The following is a 23,916-nucleotide window of genomic DNA, read 5'->3' as shown; positions in this document are numbered from 1 at the left end:
GGGCTCCAGGGGGGGCTCAAAACAAGCCCAATTGACTGACTTCTATGTAAACCAAGATTCAATTAGCCCCCCCTCTAAATAGCCAACCTCCCCATAGCACCCCCAGTCACAGTTTTCTGGAGCCGTCGCTGATGCACGCACGCATGCACGCACACGCGCGCCCGCGCGCACACACACACACACACACACACACACACACACACACACACACACACACCATCTGCATCACATGACTACAGACTGCAGTATGTATCACACACAATCACAAACACACACATGCAGAAATAATGGAATCTGTGGGAACCTGCCCAGAATAATAGTGAAGCAGTCTAACAACGTCACAGGATACCAACAGTGGATTCATTCAAAAACAGGCCAGAGGTGGTGACAATCAATACACCATTGGTTTTCTGTGTGCCTTCTTCTCCAAGGTGCCACTGTGAGCTGGAGATACCACAGCACAATGACAGAAGTGACTGACAGCCCATGTCTGGTGCTCAGAGTGAAAAATGAATCCCACATTTTCCAACAACACATTTCCAACTCTCTGCAAAGTAACCAGACACACGTGCATATTTACAGCATGTCTGACAGACAGACAGACAGACAGACAGACAAACGCAACATAAAACCACCCCCTCCCTCTAAAGAATAGGGACGGCACAGGTGAGATTACCATGGGGATGAAGCATGTAACAGAGACAGGAATAAAGAGAGGGGATTATGCGGTCCGTCAGGATGCGGCGATCTCTGAAACCACATAGCCTGCAGTGCATAGTCGCATGCAGGCCAACTCTACACATCCAGGACCAGGTAAGTGGTCTGATGTCAGATAGAAAAGTGAAAAGGGTTCTCTGAATAAGAGCTGAAATGCCATTAACGCTAACTACCCAAAAAGGGGCCATCAGATTGGGCACTCTGCACATGATAATGTGCAGACTATGGACCAGGAACAAGGGGCTACATTTTAGTTTCAAATGTGTGCATGAATCATGACGGGATGTTATCACAAATAAGCAAATCAACAAACGTGTTGATTTATTTTAGCCCCTTCTCCCACTAGGGGCAGCTGTGGCTCAGGAGGTAGAGCTCCAATTATCCCTGGGTCGGTGGTTCGAATCCCGGGTCCTCCTGTCCACATGTCGAAGTGTCCTTGGGCAAGACACTGAACCCTAAATTGCTTCCAATGAGTCGGTCGGTGTGAGCTTGCCACCATTGGTGTGTGAATGTGGGAAGTGAGGACGCTGGCGTTAACTGTTCGCCGCTTCACCTCCCAATGTATGAATGAATGAATCATTGTAAAGCGCTTTGAAAAGCGCTATAAAATGCAATTCATTATTATTAGCTCAAGAGGCATTGCCTTTTTCCAAGCTGTAGTTGTACATAACAAATTATTCTCAATCCTGCCTTGCCATACCTGGTTAAATAAAGTCCAAAAATGCACATATGACAAAAATGTACATTTTCAAACACAATTTGAATTGGAACACTATCTAAGCTGATAAATGGTTCTCTCTCCTGTTTGAATGATCCACCTGACAATGTATTTTCTGTTTATAAAAGAGACGGAGAGACTCCTGTCAGACACTATATTCTATACCCCTGTCACTAACACTACACACTATCTGGTATGACAGCTGATAGGAACAGTGTTTGCCTGCTAGCAGAGTTATAGGTGAACTCAGGCTGTATAGCCACACTATGGACATTATTCAGGACCGGATTTTATAACCATGGTGGATTAATGGTTTTGTAACCTGAATCTTTGCAATATCATTTTACTGAGAAGAATATCTTCACAATATCTTTCTCTGTGTCGTGTGAATTAATTCGAGTCCTCTCTAAATGTACAATTATGGGGTCTTTCAAAAGTGTTTTTCTGCTTGGTTGGCTAAAGGATTTAGTATACTATTTGACTTTAAAAAGGTAATAATATTGATTCATTTGGTCTCTTTTCATTCTGGGTTTTCTCAAAGGTTTTTACTGTCTTAAAGTGACGTGACAGCACTATTCTTCTGTAATACCAAGCTAAAGATAATTTCTTTGGATTTATCAAAATTATTATAGGCCTACTGTTTTCTGGTTGTCTGGATATATTATATTTTAAGGGTTTTGTCCAGATTTAAATCTATCAAAATTTCCATCAAGGATGATGTTTGACTATCTGCAGTGAAATAAATGAATTATGGTATTTACAATCAGATCCATGCTCAGCCCTGCACCAATCAAAGTGGATTAGTTTAAAGATGGGGAGCAGGGGGGGTATAAAGAGAGGGGTTAATCAAGCATAATCAAGCCTGGGCGGCTTGATTTCAGGAGCTCAGGACCTCCGGGAACATTGGGCGCTCAGGGCAACAAATTAACACAAGACTGTGTACAATTTGACAAGAAAGAATCCTTGGTGTATACATAACAAGAAAGAGACAAGAGGAGAAAGTGGTAGGTCAGCTGGGGCAAATTGAGGCCACTGTGGCCGCTTGCCATTTTATGAGGGAAAGGCCAAACTGAGGGGCAACGACGGCCATGGCATTCATGTTCGTGGCTTTCCTGAAATGCTTGCCCTGGAACTCATATATTTATTTGGCACACTGAGCGCACTGCCAATTACAAATTAATAGAGGAGTGTGCTCCCGGTGCGCATTTCCGAACATATAGTCAACGCACCCTTGGTCACGGTGTGTTAAACTTGTCAACATGACTTTATCAGTCAGTTATGTGTTCTCTGTGTGTATTTGTGTTTGGCCATGCGATTTGACTTTTGACTATAGGCCTATGAGTATCACTTTCAACTCACAGAGTCACTTGGTGCATCATCACATCACATAATGCCTGTAAAGTAGCCTAGACCAGTCCTCACTGGTCAACAAAAACACCTTGAAGACCTTAACAGGAGCCCTCGAACAAGGTTTCTTTGACTATGCATGCACCTCCTGGTACCACAGCACCTCAAAGGCCCTTAAAACTAGGCTCCAGACTTACCAAAACAAACCGAACCCACCTCACCCCTGCCCACTTTGACAGGCTGTAATGGCTTAGGGTGGACGACAGAGTACAGCATCTTGCAATGGGTCTGGTCCACAACATTCGATACACCACCAAGATACCCATGTAGTATGTACCTGTCTAAATACTTCCTTAATGTTAACGAAGTCCACACCCACAACACCAGAGGAAGTGCAACGAACCATGTACAACCCAGATTCGGCACAAACAAGGGACTAAATTATTTTCGCTCCTATGCCACCAAAATGTGGAACGCCCTACCAACAGTCATTAAGACATGCGAATCCCTTGACTCCTTCAAAACCGCTCTCAAAGGGCACCTACGGACGGCTGCAATTCGCTTATGATGAATTCCCGTTCTGTTCTTTGACGTGTCTATTTGTGTCTCTAAATGTTTTGATGAATTGAACAAGGTGGACCCTCTTGTAAACAAGTGTAATGCAGTGCTCTTAATTGGGTCGTCCACTAACAGTTAGTCTTTGTATTGAGTTTGTGCTTGAAATGTAGGCCTACTGTAATTCTGCAAACTGTTAATAAATATTTCAATCAATCAATCAATCAAAAAAGTAACATGTAGCGCTGTCTATATACGCCTAGGCTACAGCTAGACTAGGCTACTATTAGGGAATGATTGGCAATTTGGATTTTAATTTTCTATCGTATCCTATATACTCGTGTCTTCAAAGATGGGACTCATTGGAGTCAACCATTTGGTTTAGTTATATTATATATATTATAGTAGGCTATAATATATAACTATAGTGATAGTTATAGTTATATATTTTTAGAAGGCAGCTCTAGCCTACTTTTAGTTTGTTACTTTGTTTGCGAATTGCAGAGAATTTAGAGAGAAACATTTGTCAGCTGTTGCTATTCAATTTGTTTATCATCAAATCAATTAACTGCTTTCTTCTCACGTGCAATAAAGTTGGCTAAAGATTGCAATTAAGCAGGCTCTCAAAATTAATTCTAATAATGTTAATAATTATAAAGCGAGACACACTCACGTATGGCGTCAAAGATAGGATAAAAAGAATGCCTTGAAGAGCGCACATCTTTTTGGTTGTTGTTCTCCAGTCAGCGTCTCGGTAGCGTCTCAGGCTCTCAGCGACAGCTGAGCTTAATACTGTGCTGCTGCGCTGCCTGTCTAGCTGTAGCCTACGGAGCCTACCAGAGCCATCTAATAGAAGAGTACGATATTGGGGGGCAGAAACCGAGCGCTCGAGCACTGTTCATGCAGCCTGAAAGGGGGACAAACGGAGTTGGACTGGCCCCATGAAGTGAACGGAGTTTTCGTAACTCTGTCTTAATGATGGCTATGGTGACATGTACCAGAGCAATAGGGCGCGTTCGGAAATACCCATAGACTGTAACAAATATGGACAAAGCGTTCCCCGGGTCTAACGTGAACGTAAAATGAAGCCTGAAATCCCTTGCACTGTAAGTCGCCATCTTTCAAGATCCGTTTGAGCCCAGTTTGGCCATTGACTGGCCCAGACAACGAGGCGGGACTTCCCCCCTTCTTCTTCGTTGGTTTTTATTTTGACTCGAGTGGGTGGGGGATCCCGTTCATGAACTGTAACGGTAGCCACGCCCCTCAGAACATGCGCGACTTTATGGTCATTTTTTTTATAAATGGGGCCATCATTTTCCAAAAAGAATATTATGACATTAGAAATGAGACTTTAAACTAGTGACTGGAAGCGAAAAGTATTCATGACCATGTTTATTAAGGTAATACAGTCTAGGTGAAGTTGGGCCCAAATACATGGACTTCTATGGGGCTATGGGTTTTTTTGAGCCCAATGATAGCGCCACAACAGGCCATATGAACTTTCATTTCCTTAGTGGCTTCACAAAAAATCTGTCTGACTGCCCCCCTTAAATACCGGTTCCAGTGGACGACGGTGGACTTTACAATCCAACCTCCTCCCTAACTCTTTGTCCGGAGCGCACTCGATTCCATAGATGTGGGACTACTGTGGAGAGGTATAGGGGCGCGCAAGTCCCGATGGTGCGCGTTCACGCTGCGCTGCTGTGACTTTTCAACTGTCAGGAATTGCAGGCATGCCCAAGCCGAGAGCTAAGGCATCGGCAAAATTCTGTTCAATGTCTGCAATAATTGACAGTCGCCATATGGAGAATGCGATGCTTTCTGTACCCGTGATCTGTATCCTGAAGCACTTTCCAAGTTTTCCAAGTTTGCGCATCCACTATTGTTTGTGTTCAATAATCTCTTGTTAAATGTGAATGGAAATAAAGATGTTAAATGTGTATGTGTCTGTCCCTATGTATGTGTAGGCTATGTGTCTGTCTCTGTGTCCAAGCACGGACAGCTGCAACAGATATTTTCAAATATGCAGTGGTTCATGAATAATATCCAATCCAAATTTAAAAAGTAACTATTTGCCTCTGAGATGTAGGCAGTAGAAGTAAAAGTATTGGAAATACTCAAGTAAAGTACAAATACCAGCTCAAAATTCTACTAGCGTACAGTAGCCTATATCCTACTTGAGTATTCGTGTGTAGCCCGGTTACTTTGTCTTTCCATCAGTGCTTTTCAGCGTGCTCATCATCATGATGCCTGTGCACATGTCCCTGTGCCCCCAAGTCAGAAAGGTGCATTAGTCATTTAGTGATTTGTGCCATTTCTAGAGTGATATCACACAGCGCTGAGACATTTTGTAAGTAACAAAGTTCAAGCTAGCTGTCATAGTGAATTACACACTTACTGTAAATACTGTGGGTGATGGGGACAAGCTATTGCTCTCAGATTTTATTCATATTCACTGTGTTTGACAGGTCTAGCACTTTCCATAAGAGTGTTACTAGGGAACATGAGTTCACTTCCTCAACACTGACACGTCATGGTCAAAGACAATATGTAGAAAAGCTGTAGCTTTGTGATTTTCTTTAACAAATACCATATAAAAGTAACAGATTTGTTTTAAAATATTTTTGTAACATGATTCTTTAAAAATAATCCCTCACAAAGTGCAATTCTATAGAGAAAAATATGAGGCTTATAGTATATAAATTGCACAGAATTACATAAATCAAAGAATAAAAAAGAGAAATGTTTGTGAAATGCAAACAGATCTCTGAGAGCAGCATTTTGCCCTTGCTTCATTAATAAGTGTATAAACAACTCCATGTAAAATGACCAAAGATCATTCATTATTGCTTTGAGAGTTAAGGTTTCAAATTAAAAAGCACACATTCAGACACATTGGGATCCGTAGGACTTAGGAGTACAACAAAATGGATGCCAAATATGCATGCCAATAATGACTGAGGCTTTGATACTATACCTTTTATGCCTTGTGCTGTGCGCTATTCTTAATTCATAAGACATGCTACAGTAAATATAATGTTTTGAGGACACTAGAAGGGTTAAACTTACAATTGCTGCACAGTAACCTCTGGCAGGTAACTGGCACTTGGAATACTTGTTAATTGACAGCCAGCCATGTAGTTTCTGCATGTTATCAATCATAGTGTTTACACTCAGCGTATTTTTGTCTGTTCACCAAAAAATAGGTGTCGTCTTCATAACAAATATGCAGTCTTTTCGTTTAAGCAAAAACAACCATAGAAAATACAATGTGGCTTAAATTCCAACTGAGTGCTGTGAGAAACAACGCAAGGCCTCTCCCTCCTGAGAAATAATGTGCATCAATCTAGCCGTTCGGTTCTACCCGGCCTGAAGCCTTTTGAACTAGCTTTCATTTTCTGTGCCTGGCTATTAATTATGGAATTTTCTTTCACAACAGGAAAAAAATTGAATTTTGGTTTCCTTGATCGACTTGAAAAGAACACATTATTGACAATTATGTTTCTTCCCTGGGTCACGCTGAGTCAGGTGCATGCTCATGCTGTTGAAGGTCCAAAATGTACTTAATATAATTGACAGCTGATGACTCCACTTCCACTCCATATAGAAAATATGTACTTTTTGTAGGTGTAGAACTGTTTTTCTGACAACACAGATTTATACAGTAGCATTACAGCATGTAATGCTGTTGCTTGTTGTGATCCCTTCTCGAAAAAACTGAGAGAGAAGGTTTCAAAGTCAAAGTATGCTGGTAGAACGATCAGAAACAACTAAATGTCCCATGATTAAACAAATGCCAAGAAAAGTGTGATGGTTAGGGTCCATTACTTGGTGAGTAGCTGAACAGTACACTAAAAGGTTTTTTTCCATTAACATTTCACTGATGCAACAGTAAAAGAACCTTCCGTGAAACATAAAATCTTAGTATTAAATAATGTAGTAGGGAACCTTCGCAAATGAGGTTTAGACAAAAGATAAACTATAGGGCTAAAATGGGGATTTCAAATTAAATAACTGAAAATGACAAAGATAATGAGGACGTTGTCCTTTAACCCCATATGGAACGTTTATCCCCAGAACCTCTGCCATGTGTTGTGGCTTCACTTGCACTCCTGCATCAGGGAAAGTCACTTCCATCGTAGATGACAGGCTTCTCGATTGTCAAGTGATACATGACCTTCTTAGAGATGAACCTGTAATCATAAGGTTGCCGATTAAAGAGCTGCAGTTGTGTAAATGAGAAGGGATGCTGACACAGCAGGGAATGGAATCAAAGGCGCACACACACACACACACACACACACAAAAATAGTGTGTTTGACATGAATCAATATCCAATTTCATGATGCACTCATAAAATACTCTCTCTTGCACAGTGAGACGTCTGGGTAACAACCTCACACAGAGAACACATTGAAATATTTTGACTGGTGACTGGTATGGTCATACATATACTTGAATGGACAAGTGTGTTTAATTTATTAACCAACCCCTGCCAGTCCAAGAGGTGCACACACAAGTAGGCAATAACGAGCCTCTCAGCTAAAGGACAGGATATGTCAAGAGTCTCCTACCGTGAGAAGGAGTTGTCAAAGATAAGCGTGTAGAGCCCAGGTTTTCTGACTTTCAGCTGTCCCTGAATGGTCTCTTTATGGGAGTTACACCGGGTCAGGGGAATCAAAACCTGAGAAGAGAAGATGAACTTTGAATTAAAACCGAGAAAGCATCTGTGTAATTTTAGATATTTGCGTTTATTCCAAAATATCAGATATACAGTACAAGCTTCACAGCGTGTCACTTCGTGTCACTGATAGTTTAGCTTTTCTTTTTAATACGGTAGTTTTGAATTACAAAAAACTTTGAGAACTACTGATTTAGAGCACAGGGCAGGTGCTTAATTGTAGACAAGGGGCAAACAACCCTAAAATAAAAGAGAACACTTTGTTTCCTACATTTTGCTTTTAATTATTATTATTTCAAAACAAAAACAAAAAAATCCATTGGGTGACATCGAACTTCTCTTTTGGGTCTCGAGCAAACACTCCTGTTCCATACACACATGAATACATTAACATCCATGTGGACTGCTTGCCTGTGGGGGGGCATAATAAAATTCCGACCATAGTACATGCATACATTTTCCTTAATGATTATATTGTTTTATATTTATTTATGATGTATTTTCTCTATTATTAAGGTTATTGTAGCGGACAATTTGTACACTCTTGGAGAGAGGGGGGCGGAGCTGGGGTCGCGAGACATGGCCAAAGCATTTCTGGGTGTCCCAACTCCCCAGACACAATTGTTGAGAACCCCTGGTTTAGACTCTAGACTAGAGTCTGAACCCCTGGTTTAGACTCTAGACTAGGCCATAGTGCGCAAGCAGAGCGCGCAAGTACTTTCGACCGCTACAAACTGTCAAATCTCAGTTTCTCTGTGAAGGAACGTTTGAAATGTTGAATTATTAGGTTTAACTATTTGCTACCTACCTACTTTATGAATGTAACGTAATGACTACTTGTGCCTGATATGGCAGTGGTGCCAGATTACATACATGTATACATAGGAGCATTACCTTTAATCCTCCCAACACTAAAACATATCGTCATTACGTCACCATCGAAAACCAATTACACTCTGGCATTGGGTCCTTTAATCCACATCTTTATTACGTCATCATTGAGAGCTAGTTATACATATACTATGTATGTATATGTAATTTGTAAGTTGATTAGCGGTATACTGTGGTTACTTTGCGCCGTATGCACCGTCCCAGCCGTCCCGCCAATTTTGATGCGTATGCACCGTCCCAGCAATTTTGATGCGTATGCACCGTCCCAGCAAATGACGTACTGTCTAATTGTGCCTGATACGGCAGTGGTGCCAGATTACATACATGTATACATAGGAGCATTACCTTTAATCCTCCCGACACTAAAACATATCGTCATTACGTCACCACCATTGAAAACCATTGATTTTATCTTATATACAAGTGAAAAGGTGTACCCATACTCATTCTTCATGCTCTATCTCCGACCGAACCACACTTTTACCACACATCTCTATATGCAAAATAAATTCGCCACCCTCCCCGAACTGACATAGCCTATTTTTTAGCCGTTCAAGTTTCTTATTTACTCTGCAAATATTACTTTTATGAAAATCACGATCGAGCCAGCAGATAAACGGGTGCCACAACACGCCGAGAAACAAGGAATTTAACCACGCTACTTGCATACACTGCAACTCGCTTACAATTCGCAAACCTGGCAACACTGCCTGCCTCTTACGTCACCAGCTCTGCTCCTCCTGGCCTCCGTAGTCCGTCGCGCTCACAATCTGTCGCAGCCATCTTGCTTTTCTTTTGGATGGGCGAGTGGACATTTAATGCTAATAAATTAATTATAGGTCCAGCAAGCAAATCATGATGGTCTGATTGTGCTCAATAGGTCACAATAACATTCCGAAATTAGGTGTTGTGTTTTGTATGGCATTTTCCCCAGTAGTAGTTGCATATCTATCTCAGCTTTTGCCTGATAGCACACATGCTAACGTCAGCAGCCATAGCAACATACAGTGTGCGCAGACATAACATGAGTTGTTTACAACACAAACACACGGCCTTTTCACCACGCAATACACACAACAGCTCGGGAGTTATTAAACCGAACGTGGACGCTGTTTCAGTGTTACATTTGCTGCGCATATCGGAATAATTGTAACGGCATGCATGATAAATGTAACAACGCTAAAAAACACCATTAAACATATCGTTTTCACCTTAAAGCTATTACATTTCATTGAAGCAACTCCTTAGCATTGTTTTCATACCATGGATGTGATAAGATAATGTATCAAACATAAGGGAAATATTAAATAGGATCGGGTGTACCAGTTTGGCCATTTCTTTTTTTTCAATGGGGCAATACATTGATTAAACAAACGTTTGATTGATTGAGTTGTACAACGTTATACAACCCTAAACTAATTTTAGAATACACTACACAATACAATACAATTTTAGAACATATTTTGCACGTTCCATTTTTTTACTCAGAGATCCCTTTAGCTACACATGTAATATTTCCAGGCAACGGACCTACACATGTCAGCTACCATAAACCACTTCAAGTTATTAGGACGAAATAACTGACAGGAGTGACGGTGCTGTGCTGTGAGTAAACTAATAGGGGAGAGCCGCCAAGGATGTAACATTTTGCACGTTTCATTCTTTTACTCAGAGATCCGTTTAGCTACACATGTAATATTTTCAGGCAACGGACCTACACATGTCAGCTACCATAAACCACTTCAAGTTATTTTTTTGATAAAACAGGTCGGGAGTTATTCAACCGAACGTGGACGCTGTTTCAGTGTTACATTTGCTGCGCATATCGGATCAATTGTAACGGCATGCATGATAAATGTAACAACGCTAAAAAACACCATTAAACATATCGTTCTCAGCTTAAAGCAATTACATTTCATTGAAGCAACTCCTTAGCATTGTTTTTATACCATGGATGTGATAAGAAAATGTATCAAACATAAGGGAAATATTAAATAGTATCGGGTGTACCAGTACCAGTTTGGCCATTTCTTTTTTTTCAATGGGGCAATACATTGATTAAACAAACGTTTGATTGATTGAGTTGTACAACGTTATACAACCCTAAACTAATTTCAGAATACACTACACGATACAATACCATTTCAGAACATATAATATTGGCCAATATGTCAAATATGTAAATATTACATATAATGGCATTGAATGGAAGCGGACCATTTGTAACACATGTTACAAATGACCCGCTTTTGCAAGTTTTCTTTGCAGTTGCTTACAGACCAGAATGAACGTGAATTCCGTCTAAACACGATGCAAACTAATGAAGAACATAAGCATGAACACATCCATGTGGATTTTTATTCACCAACACCAAAGACAAAAATTGTACCACACATATACTCCAGGTGTAAAATTAGACGCATTTTGAAGGTAAACACTTCAAACTTCAAACTCCTGGCCACGTAGAGTACGTTGCTGTACACATACTGACGCGATGGCGTCATGGTGGCGTTGACCAATCAAGATATAACGTCCATGTTACAACCGTGAAGCGTTACAACCTTGGCGGCTCTCCCCTACATTTGTTACTAACATTAGGTTGTGGCGAAGTAGACACGTGGCCAGCAGATACTGTGTTTTGGACAAACAGGCTAGGTATTGGTGTTGATTTGGGTCAACTGGACAAACAGCGTGGTGTTGTTTTGTGTCTGTGTTTGTGTTGGAGCGCCTCAGTGTGGCCGTACAGGTCATGTGCAACCTCTTCCACAGAGAGATGGAGACACTAAATCTCAGCTGGACAAACATGTTTGCATGCATGCATCGCTGCCTTGCATGCTGTGTGCTACTGTTGAGTCTGTCACTTACTTTGACTGATTTATGGCATTGTCTTTCTGTTAAAATCCAACTATGTTAATTTAAGAACTCTGGGCATATAGGTCATTGTTTATTCACTGTGCACACGTGTAGCCTATTGTATGTCAGACTGTATGTCTGTCCCACAGTCACAATCCTTTAGTACTTAGGCTGTGGAAATATTCAGGACAAAACAATGGTACATTTCCAATAACCCATTCGTTACTACATGTGGAGTCAACTCCCGCCATTTATTTCTTCCCATAGTGCGTGGCAAAGTCGCTCTGGGATGAGTGCGCGCGTAGCGCGCACGAAATTCTAGTACATATACATAGTATATGTATAACTAGCTCTCAATTATTACGTAAAAAATATGTGGATTAAAGGACCCAATGCCAGAGTGTAATTTGTTTTCGATGGTGACGTAATGACTATATGTTCTAGTGTTAAAGGTAATGCTCCTATGTATACATGTATGTAATCTGGCACCACTGCCGTATCAGGCACAATTAGTCATTATGTAATTTGTTGGGACGGTGCACACGCATCAAAATTGCTGGGACAGTGCATACGCATCAAAATTGGCGGGACGGCTGGGACGGTGCATACGAGTCCCGGGCGAAACTAGTACTTGGCGCTCTGCTTGCGCAAGTAACTAGAACTGCACTCTGTCGACCGCTACAAACTTTCAAATCTCAGCCTCTCTGTAAAACATTGAAATGAAATTATTATAAATTTATAAAGTATGTATACATACATACGTTACCTGTTACCCAACCAATATTGAAACATATCGTAATTACGTCACCATTGACAGCCAGTTATAACGCGACATTGAAACATATCTTAATTACGTCACCTTAACATCTAGTATATATACCTCCGAGCATACGCATAAAAAGCCAGCACGACCGCAAGTAAAAATATATATATCGTTTTACCGTTTTATCGTTTTACCTGAACCGAAACTGCATTGCTACATTTTCAGTCGCAAATCAACATTAAAGAACACAAGATGAGTTTTGAGTGCAGTTCGTTCATTACATGCCCTTTAGTTTTGTAAATTGTAGCTATCTATTTCTGGGTTTTGAGTGGATTTTGTCCATCACACCAAAAAAAGAATTCTCCGTCTCATCTCTCTTTTACACAGTTGTGTGATTCATCCAATCACTCAATAGTGTCCCGGGCTAAATGTCATGATGCCCTAACTAACTCTCAACTAATGGTTCATGAAACATGTCATAAAGGCCTGTACCCTTTATCAGTCAGGTACTCAAATATAAACAAAAACACAAAAACCTTTCATTCATACAAACATGGAAACACGTCATCATGCATGTCAGCCTGCCTCAACTACTCACAAAGACGCCAGGGACCCGTACACATTGACATGCATACACCGATTTTCGAATTAAGGACTGTGCACTATAAAGGCTTGGCACAGAGATTGATTCATTGATTGAAAACGTTATTAAAGGGACACTTTGCAACCAGATCTTATTTTAATGACTACAATTACCATAATGCTTGGTGCACTCTCTTGTGCAGAGGGAGAGGGCTGTCTTACTGAGACAACTTGTAGTCCTTGTAGTACAGTGTCCATGACATCATGGACACTTTGAAATACTAAAATATCTAAAAACACATTACCCACATAAAAACCTCAGGAAAGTGTTTCTTGTCTCCCAAACATAATTAAAAATAATCGACATTTGACTGGCTGACTTATTTTCCAAATATTTGAGCCTATATGCCAGATTCTTGAGCCTATGCCAAGACCTATGATCAAAAGGTGGGGCTGGGGTGGAGGAGGCAAGCTTTGCCAGCAGCCACGCAGCAGCAGTGTCTGTGAGCGATGAAGCAGCTGTAGTGTAGCAGAAAGCCATATTTAATGGAACGCTCTGTTAAGAGCGTGAGCTCTGATTGGAGTATGGATGTGTGATGTAACGGTCAGCTGAAATGTGAATAGCTAGGCTGATTAATACAATCAGCTGACTGATGCTGATTACAGGCAGCGGAGGCATTCAGACTGACGTGTCCCTATTAGTCATTAAGTAATTTGCTGGGACGGTGGATACGCATCAAAATTGGCGGGACGGCTGGGACGGTGCATACGAGTCCCGGGCGAAACTAGTACTTGCGCGCTCTGCTTGCGCAAGTAATAACTGGGTGGGGCATGCATTTCCAACTTGCATCGTACCAAGTAGGGCAGTGCCCAACGGGCAATTCTGTAGAGACTCCAACGGGCACAGCTCTAGTATTTATAAATCTGGGACCCATGATACTCCAGTGCAGTTTGGGCATATGCAAACAGAATTTACTCTGGAAGGAGCCACAATAACAATGTTGATGTAAGGATGATGTAATAGAATCAGCGGTTTATCAATCTCGAGTCCAGTTTATTTATGTATTTGTTTATTTGGGTTCCTGTTTATCGATAGGGCCACTTCCTCTTCCCTGAAATCACTGGTTCCTCATCTGTTATTCTGGTAAACTACAGGTGTGGCTAAATCATATGAAATATTTTCACTCTAAGTATACTTGTAGGTTTGAATATAGCAGGGTGTCCAGGCTTCAAATGGAAAACAGATACAGCAGTATGCTTTAGACTAATTTATTTGTTTTAACTTTTCTTTATTTAGCAAGCAAAGACAGTGTGCGGGTGTCTATCCTTCTTCTTACCAAGTGAAATAGTCTTTTTTTACACTCTCCAAATTAAATGAATACTCAGGATGTAACTGTGCCTATTTCTGGATGGAGCCTAATTTATTTTTACTTGATTTACTTGTCATATTTGTATCAGTAAGATACAGTAAATTATGCCCAGCAGCTATCACACAACACATACAGTATATACACACCTCTATACATTTTATAGAGTAAGCACAGTTCGAGGAAACCACACATTTATTATACAAAATTATATTATGCCATTACTCTCAATCTGGAATACCGTATAGGTAAATTGACATACCTTAGACTGCTCCACTGAGGAGTCAGAGGTTTCCCGGTAAACAACACTAAAGGAGATGCTCTTGGGTTCTGAGGAGAACATCCAGCTAATGGTTGGCCCACTGTCGCTCACAACAATGGCTATGACACTGTAGCAGCTGGACTTGACGAAGAGCTCCCTGGAGCCGTCGCCAAACTGAGAAATGTCATCAATGCTGAGAGGCACAGCCAGCCTTTAGGGATGGAGATATCAGTTAAAGATTGATTGATTGACATTTTTATTTCACAGTATGTAGAACTAGAATTTCGCCGGCCTTCGGCCGGCGAATCCTAGTTACATTGCAGCGCAATATGGGAAGAAGGAAACTGCGGGAGTTGACAGAGTCCACTTCATGTTTCAGCTGTGTTTTTAAACTCAGTAGTGTGCCCTGCACATGTAGTAACGGATGGGTTATAAATTATTATAATAACAGAAAGTGTTTTTTATTTCTCATAAATACGCAAACATGGTGAAACAACTACAGTCACAGAGAGCAGTGCCAAGGTAGCTGCTGCCTGCTAACGATGCAAACAACAGCCTTGCCTGTCGTGTGTGTGTGTGTGTGTGGGGGGGGGGGGGGGGGGGGGGATAGCACTAATTTTCGACATTTTACTGTGTCATAAATATTTACATCTGTAGCCTATATTGTGATTACATTTGACCGTACATTTGACTCTTGTGTTATATTCTTGTGAAATATTCAGTAAAGTATTGTGGTGAAATATTCACCCCAAGTTGATAAGATATGCAGAGAATATAATACCAAGAACCCCCAGTTTGAAATGCATTAGGCCACAGACCCCCATTTGATACCATTTGCTCTCTGGGAAAATCAGGGTCCATTTGGTTCCATTTGTATGCTCTTGGAGTATGATGACTGTGCTAACAGTATTATGATAAAATATGTCTCAGTTTGAAGATTCAAAAAAACATATTTCATATGTGTGAGCTTGTAAAGTAGAACGTTCAACCTAGAGACAGTGTTGCCAAGTCTGATCATTATAAGCTACTTTGGACTTGTTTATCTATTGCAAATGTAACACTGAAACAGCGTCCACGTTCGGTTTAATAACTCCCGACCTGTTTTATCAAAAAAATAACTTGAAGTGGTTTATGGTAGCTGACATGTGTAGGTCCGTTGCCTGAAAATATCACATGTGTAGCTAAACGGATCTCTGAGTTAAAAAATTAAATGTGCAAAATGTTACATCCTTGGCGGCTCTCCCCTATTAGTTTACTCACAGCACAGCACCGTCACTCCTGTCAGTTATTTCGTCCTAATAACTTGAAGTGGTTTATGGTAGCTGACATGTGTAGGTCCGTTGCCTGAAAATATTACATGTGTAGCTAAACGGATCTCTGAGTAAAAAAATGAAACGTGCAAAATATGTTCTAAATTTGTATTGTATTGTGTAGTGTATTCTAAAATTAGTTTAGGGTTGTATAACATGGTACAACTCAATCAATCAAACGTTTGTTTAATCAATGTATTGCCCCATTGAAGAAAAAGAAATGGCCCAACTGGTACACCCGATACTATTTAATATTTCCCTTATGTTTGATACATTTTCTTGTCACATCCATGGTATGAAAACAATGCTAAGGAGTTGCTTCAATGAAATATAATTGCTTTAAGCTGAAAACGATATGTTTAATGGTGTTTTGTAGCGTTGTTACATTTATCATGCATGCCGTTACAATTAATCCGATATGCGCAGCAAATGTAACACTGAAACAGCGTCCACGTTCGGTTTAATAACTCCCGACCTGTTGTGTGTAAGTCGCGTGGTTAAAAGGCCGTGTGTTTCTGTGGTAAGCAACGAATGTTAGGTCTGCGCACACTGTACGTTGCTATGGCAAGTGGCTGCCTGTCATCAAATGGTGCTAACGTTAGCATGTGTGCTATCAGGCAAAAGCTGAGAGATGTGAAACTACTACTGGGGAAAATGTCATACAAAACGCAACACCTAAATTTGGAATGTTATTGTGACCTATTGAGCACAAACAGACCATCATGATTTGCTTGCTGGACCTATAATTAATTTATTTGCATTAAATGTCCACTCTCCCATGCACACTGTACGTTGCTACGGCAAGTGGCAGCCTGTCATCAAATGCTGCTAACGTTAGCATGTGTGCTATCAGGCAAAAGCTGAGATAGATATGAAACTACTACTGGGGAAAATGTCATTCAAAACACAACACCTAATTTCGGAATGTTATTGTGACCTATTGAGCACAAACAGACCATCATGATTTGCTTGCTGGACCTATAATTAATTTATTTGCATTAAATGTCCACTCGCCCATCAAAAAGATGCGACAGAGTGTGAGCTCGACGGACAGAACAGAGCTGGTGACGTAAGAGGCAGGGTGTTGCCAGGTTAGCGAAATCTAAGCGAGTTGTAGTGTGTGTAATTGCATTGGTCCAAAGCAAACGTCAATTGAAGTAAAATAAAAGGTTTTTAATTTTCAGGTCATGTACGCTTTTCATGAGACAGAAATAAATGTGAAATGCAATGTATAGGCTATTGTAAAATGCCAGGGTGATATAATACCCAGTCCTGTGTGATTGTAAGCGAGTTGCAATGTATGTAAGTGGCGTGGTTTTTTCTGGGCGTGTTGGGCTTGTTTGTGTCCCTGTGTGGCAAACAGCAGTTTCTTGGGGAGCCGGGACTGTGTGTGTGTGTGTGTGTATATATACACTCCGTCGGTAATTCCCTGTAGGCTATACCCACATATTGGTAGGCTATCTCAATATTGGCGTGACGCATTTCACGTGAATAATGTTGTGTGCGCGCGTGCGGAGAAATGGAGTTATTTAATGAGTCGCATGTTGGTGTGTGTGTGTGTGTGTGTGTGTGTGTGTGTGTGTGTGTGTGCACGTCAGGCGTGCGTGTGCGTGCAGGCGTATGTATACATGTGTACTGGGTCTGGGCAGTTGGCTGTCTGGCGAAAATAGGCAAAGTGCTCGGTGTAATGGGGATATTTCGGCCCAATCCAATGAATGGCAAAGAACAATGTTGATGTAACTAAGGGAATCGTCGAGTCATTTATTTTGTAAATAAAGAGATTTAGATGGAAGAAGCAAAATAGCGATCGTATAATCTGTCCTCTTCCTTCTTTCTCTCATCAATGTCCTGCGCGAGATCAGATTCTGTGCTGCGCGAGATGTGTTTCTCTGTGGGGGCGGGCCTGGGAAGAGAGGGAAGCCTGGCTCCAGGTTGCCAGGTTAGCGAATTGTAAGCGAGTTGTAGTGTGTGTAATTGCATTGGTCCAAAGCAAACGTCAATTGAAGTAAAATAAATGGTTGTTAATTTTCAGGTGATGTACGCTTTTCATGAGACAGAAATAAATGTGGAATGCAATGTATAGGCTATTGTAAAATCCCAGGGTGATATAAGACCCAATCCTGTGTGATTGTAAGCGAGTTGTAATGTATGTAAGTGGCGTGGTTGTTTTCTGGGCGTGTTGGGCTTGTTTGTGTCCCTGTGTTTGGCAACAGCATAGGCAGCATTGATTCCGTGTTGCGTGTAGGAAAGGCTCGGGGATGTGGGTGTTTGGGTGTTTGTCCCGAGAATGTGTGTATTAAAGAAATGCATTGGCGGCGTGAGTGTGGAAGTGAGGCATTATTAGTGCCAATGCCGAGATTATTCTTTGTGGGCTGGTGCTGAGTTTTGTCGAACGACGGTTTTTGAGGAGATAGGCCAGGACCACTGCGAAGGCCTACGAAGGGTAAGTGTGTGACGTCACTGGCGTGTGAGTGTGTGTGGGTGTAGTGTGTAAGATGGTGTTGTGGGTGTTGCAATAGCGACGTAGCGGTTGTGGCTTTGGGTTTTTTTCTTCTGTATGGGTACGACTTCTCACTTGTATAAATAGATGGGTACATTTCAAACGAAAGCACAAGCCAATACAAAAACTGCTACTTTGTGGACGAAACCATGACAAGCACAAGACTTGTGACTGACCCATTGCAAGATGCTGTACTCTGTCGTCAACCCTAAGAAAATCCAGCTTGTCAAAATAGGCAGTGGTGAGGTGGGTTCTGGGAGTGAGGCCAAGTAGTAGCCTGACTAGTTTGTTTTGGGAAGTCTGGAGCCTTGTTTTAAGGGCCTTTGAGGTGCTGTGGCACCAAGATGTGCATGCATGGCTTTGGTGCATCCAGCATAAATCACATTTACATATATATAACCACTTGTAGATAAAAACTGCGTTCCCATAGACAGCATATGCCAGAGGAATTTTCATTTCCGTTTTTTCTGTGTTTTTTTTCATCGCACTCGAACCTCGAAGTGTTACGAGTGTGTACGCGTCATACCAAAGCCTACACGGTTTGTGCAAGGACACACTATGATTGACTTACGTGACTTCTCCGGACTTGAGAAGGTTTATCTCCGAATCTTGCACGGTCAGCACATGCTCCTCCGGGTCATCTGGGGTCAGATCTCCTGTGCCTCTGATGAGTCAAAAAAGACATATTGTGATATATAAACTATTAAGACTGTGATATATTAAGACTGTGGTTTACCTCTGTGCTCTTTCTATGCTCATGTCTATGCTATTCCCCTAAACTTCAACAAAGCATGTATTGGTACTATCCTCAGGAACACAACTTACGGTAAATGTTTTAATACTTTGTCGTATGATCGTTTACCGCACGAAAAACTGCTGATACAGTAGACTTGTTTGTGCCAGCATGGGGGATCAGATACATTTCCTGATCGCCTCTTGTCGCACAGCGCAACAAGAATACATGGTCACATCATAAAGTATGAACAAAAGCAAGGGCTCGCAACTCACTTTGTAATGCTCCAGGTAAATTTATTCACAATCACAGCAGGCAGGATTTGTTCTTTTGTTCATGATATCTGTTAGTTTAACATTTTGGCTCAGCACTCGTGCGCTGTTTTATCTGTTTTATCTTCATAAAGTACAGTATGTCAAACAACAACGTCTAAATGTATAATGTAAAGTAAGCTCAAATGATGATGCTGTTGTCCAAGGAAGAGCCTTATAAAAGTCAACTCAGTGTGCATTGATTTGTCACAAACCTGCAGCAGCATAGGGCAAACAAATTGAATGAGAGAGAGAATGTGTGTGTGTGTGTGTGTGTGTGTGTGTGTGTGTGTGTGTGTGTGTGTGTGTGTGTGTGTGTGTGCGCGTGTGCATGTGTGCGTGCGTGTGCGGCGTGCGCATCACAAATGTCATAGTAAGTTGGTGATTGAAGTGTGTGTGTGACGTGGGGGGGTGGGGCAGGGGTAGTCGCGATAATCAATACTGATGCTGTGTGAAGGAATAACAATACAAGAGAATTTCAAGTGTACATCTTTCAAAATTCAGGTGGTTCCTGACAGGCACACAATTATGAATGGCATCTACAATGTCACCCACTCACATATCTGACGATTCAGGAGGCCTCCTGTCCAGCTCTCCTTCAAGGGAACCGCCGGTGGTTTGGGACATGGTGTCGCTGTCATAGACTCCATTCACTTCCTCCTCCGTGATTATGTCAAAGACTCCATCATCAGATTTGCTGCTGGATTTGCTGCTGGGGTCCGACACTATGTGGGGAACAGAGGAATACCGGTATGTAACTGACCAACGCAATAAGAACAAAACATTTGTAATTAGTGTTCAAATACCAATGAAAGCTTTAACCGTATGAGCTCCGGTTGTTCTCAAGTTCAACAGCTTGCCAAAGTTGCCATTATCAAAATACTGCCATTGGGGGAAAAGGCCTCCCCAGGATTCACTCCTTCTAACTAACGGTATCAGCGTTAGTGGCATGCAGAAACAGAAAATGTCACCAGCTTCCACTTCCGTCTATTGAGTGAGCTTCTGCAGCAGCAGGAGCAGTTCCTCTCCTTGTTCCTGTCACATATTGCGGGCTAGTCTTTTCAGTTCTGCTGAGGAGTTATCAGCTACCACAAAATACCTCTGTACAGTAACTGCCTTTGAAAGAAGATCAGAGGCTACGTGAGAAAATGCCTGCTTTGTGCTTACCGGGTAAATTGCAGTGATTTTCTCCCACCTTCAAATTATTGTTGCACATGTATGGGTATTTGTGCATTTAGCAAATCGTACCAATGTGAGCGTGTGTGCCAGCCATGTTGGAAAACACACAATATGTTTTTTATATGTTTATAAATGTGATTTTTCATGGTTCCACCTTGTGTCTTCTGACCTTGTACCCTTGGAGTAGGTTTATATGGCGCTGGTTCGGGAGGCGAGTGTGGCTCAGCCCCGGGGGGAGGTGGCTGGGTGTCTCCAGGACTCAGTTCAGCCGATGTGAACCTCTCCACCACGGCACTGTGCTGGCTGTAACACTCCCTACAGCAGCGCTCCTTCTTCCCGCTCTGCTTGGTCATCACAAAGTTGTTACTGCAGTAGTAACAGAAAATACGTCCACATAGCCTGGAACAGGAAAACACATTGAACATTCACCTGTGTTACACATCAGGGGTGTAGGGCAACAGTGGGCTACTCCTGAAAACTTTAGAAGCCAATCTTAGCCAATCAGGATGGATTATGTGAAATCAAACAAACCCGTCTTGATCACATGACTATGGAGAGCATGTGTACCGATTTGCGTGAAATTTGGATAAAATATGAAGGAGTAATATTAGAAAATGTGTTTTACATATGTCGGCCTCCTGGTGGTGCTATAAAGAGCAGATGTGAAAAGTTACAGGCAAAGGTTTGCCTCTAGGGAGTGTGCATACGAAGTTTTACACAGATCCGTGCAGTTAGAGAGGTAAAAACAGTAATCGGCAAGTTATAGCGCCACCATGAAGCGGAGTTCAAAATGTTCTAGTGTAATTTCTTCCTCGGCCTAGTGGGAATGTGCGTGCACAATTTCACGTAAATCACACAATGTGTTCATGATTTGCGGCATTTTGTTTGAAACTGAGCACTCCTGCAAACTTTGGAAGCCAATATTAGCCAATCAGGATGGAGTCTGAAAAATCTGAAAGACCCGTTGTGTTGAATGGCTCTAGAGAGACTGTGTACCAATTTGCGTGATGTCTGGACAAAATCTGTAGATGTACTGTCCAAAAAAATTGGTTTGCACAAAGCGGCCTCCTGGTGGCGCTATAAGAGGCCAATGTGAAAACCTTGGGGCAGAGGTTCAGCTGTGGCATTCAGGGAGTGTGTGCGCAGAGTATGGCTGCGATCAAGCCAACGGTGCCGGATATTAGCTGTCCACAGACAGACAGACACACACACGGATGGACAGAATGAAAAACATACTCTCTCCCCATGCCTTCTGCCTTTGTGAATCTCGTTTGCGTCTGAGCATAACCATGGTAACGCCCCGCCTGCCTCTGATTGGCCTACCGACACTGCCCGTCTTGACTTTGTTTTGTAGAAGAGGCAAACTAATATTGTTTATGCCGTTTACTTTGATGGAATAATTGATTGAACACACGTGTACGTGTATGATTTGATTTGGGTGTGAACTTCTAAATAAAGTGTTAGTGATCGTGTATCGTGTATTAATCTAGTTATAGTAAACTAATACTATTTCACTACTGTGTCACGTTTACTTACACATATACAAATAAATTACACAATCAACACAAACACTTTATTTAGAACACACCCAAATCAAATCATATTACTGTGTACAATTATTCCATCAAAGCAAATGGCATAAACACCGGCATAAACAATATTAGTTTGCCCTCTTATACAAACAACGTACAAGTTAGTTACAAGGCTGCATTCTCACATTCTGTCGCACGTGCCAAGCTGTCATTCTCTTGTATTATTTTCCCACCACGGAGTAACCCGAGTAACCTCGCATCTCAGTGGACAGTCAAGACGGGCAGTGTCTGTAGGCCAATCAGAGGCAGGCGGGGCATTACCATGCCCAGACCATGCCTATGCTCGGACACAAACGAGATTCACGCCTTCGGCCTGGTGGAGACAATAAACCTCTTCACATGAACGATATTGATGTAACCAGGAGATTTGGTGGGGAAATCACGTTTTCATTATAAAACTGTGCTGGGTACTCGGGTTGAAGACACCGTCACACCCTTGCGCTGTTATTGGCTAAAACTCCGCCTCACTAACGCCCTCCTCCCCCTCACACACCAACCGATCTACACGCACGATCTATATACCAAATGAAAGCCCTAATTTCATAGTTTACATAGAACTTTGAAATTAAAAAAAATAGAACGACGACGACGACGACGACGGGGGGGGGTGCAGCACAAGTGCTTCAAGGCAGCAACGGACTGAGGCTATGAAGCAATATAGCACTAACAACGCATAAGGGATCTCTTAAAGGCAATGGGACGTGGACTGGTGATTGGTCTAATTGTAATTATGAAAGATGAAAAAAAAAGATGAGACAAAAATGGAGCCCCTAGAACTCAAAACACCCCAGAGGCAGCCAACGGTAGTGTCTGCCTGCAGGAAAACACCCCAGCATCACCATACAGGGGATGCTAGAGGGGGAAAAGGCCAAAACTAGATACAGTATATTTAAAATTTTGGCTGAAAAGTTGTCTATACGACCTTTAATATAGCATACAAATCAGTTTAACCACTTTAACCATAAAATATACATCAGCTATTTGAAAATATACGCTATTTAAAAAAATTAAACAAACATAAAATAAATAAAAATCTGGATTTTCTTTAAGCCTAAAACAAGTAAATCTTGTATAGGCCTCCCTGGCACCAAATATATTCAGATGGGGGTCCGTGGCCAAACATATTCATTTGGGGGTTTGAGAACCACTGCTGTACTGTAGTGACCCAGGGGCCACCGTGGACCCACCTGCAGTGGTGTCTGCGGAGCCACCAGGTGAACTGGCCCTGGCAGCCAAGGCAGTGAGTGGCCTCCTTGTCTACCAACCACCAGCGCTCCTCAGCACGCAGCTTCTGCTCGAACTCCAGCGCATCTGACTTCTGCCACAGAGCGTCCTTGTCCCTACCATCGAGGACACAAACAGAAAGCAAACACACATGCACGCGCGCGCACACACACACACACACACACACACACACACACACACACACACACACACACACATTGACAGGTGTATCAGAGAAGACTGTACACCGACTATTGTACCAAATTTGACTACCACATTTTCTTCACTTGCAAATAAAAATAATATTGGAGAAGAGGAACGTTTCAGTACA

The 23,916-nt window shown here is 41.8% G+C and overlaps 2 protein-coding genes across 5 annotated transcripts in view; both read right to left on the bottom strand.

The window, feature by feature from the left end:
- ghrhrl (growth hormone releasing hormone receptor, like) overlaps positions 1–4,117 on the bottom strand; it is a 30,103-nt gene extending 25,986 nt beyond the window's left edge. Inside the window, exon 1 of the mRNA XM_080769786.1 lies at positions 4,011–4,117. Coding sequence (XP_080625912.1) covers positions 4,011–4,058 — 48 coding nt within the window. The 5' untranslated portion in view covers positions 4,059–4,117. The remainder of the gene's footprint in view (positions 1–4,010) is intronic.
- Positions 4,118–5,764: 1,647 nt separating this feature from the next.
- The window catches only part of fyco1a (FYVE and coiled-coil domain autophagy adaptor 1a), a 34,823-nt gene continuing 16,671 nt past the window's right edge, over positions 5,765–23,916 (bottom strand). For 3 of the 4 annotated variants that reach the window (XM_080771206.1, XM_080771207.1, XM_080771209.1), the window contains 7 exons: positions 23,549–23,701; positions 20,924–21,168; positions 20,150–20,315; positions 19,118–19,210; positions 14,737–14,947; positions 7,912–8,021; positions 5,765–7,530 (listed from right to left, as the gene is read on the bottom strand). In XM_080771206.1, coding sequence (XP_080627332.1) covers positions 7,455–7,530; positions 7,912–8,021; positions 14,737–14,947; positions 19,118–19,210; positions 20,150–20,315; positions 20,924–21,168; positions 23,549–23,701 — 1,054 coding nt within the window. In that variant the 3' untranslated portion in view covers positions 5,765–7,454. The remainder of the gene's footprint in view (positions 7,531–7,911; positions 8,022–14,736; positions 14,948–19,117; positions 19,211–20,149; positions 20,316–20,923; positions 21,169–23,548; positions 23,702–23,916) is intronic. The other variant, XM_080771208.1, reaches the window with a different exon arrangement.

The sequence above is a fragment of the Protomyctophum bolini genome (assembly GCF_963924005.1).
Source record: "Protomyctophum bolini genome assembly, chromosome: 8".
Lineage (NCBI taxonomy): Eukaryota > Metazoa > Chordata > Actinopteri > Myctophiformes > Myctophidae > Protomyctophum > Protomyctophum bolini.
The sequence above is the reverse complement of the archived record's forward strand: the minus strand, read 5'-3'. Positions and strand labels throughout refer to the sequence as shown.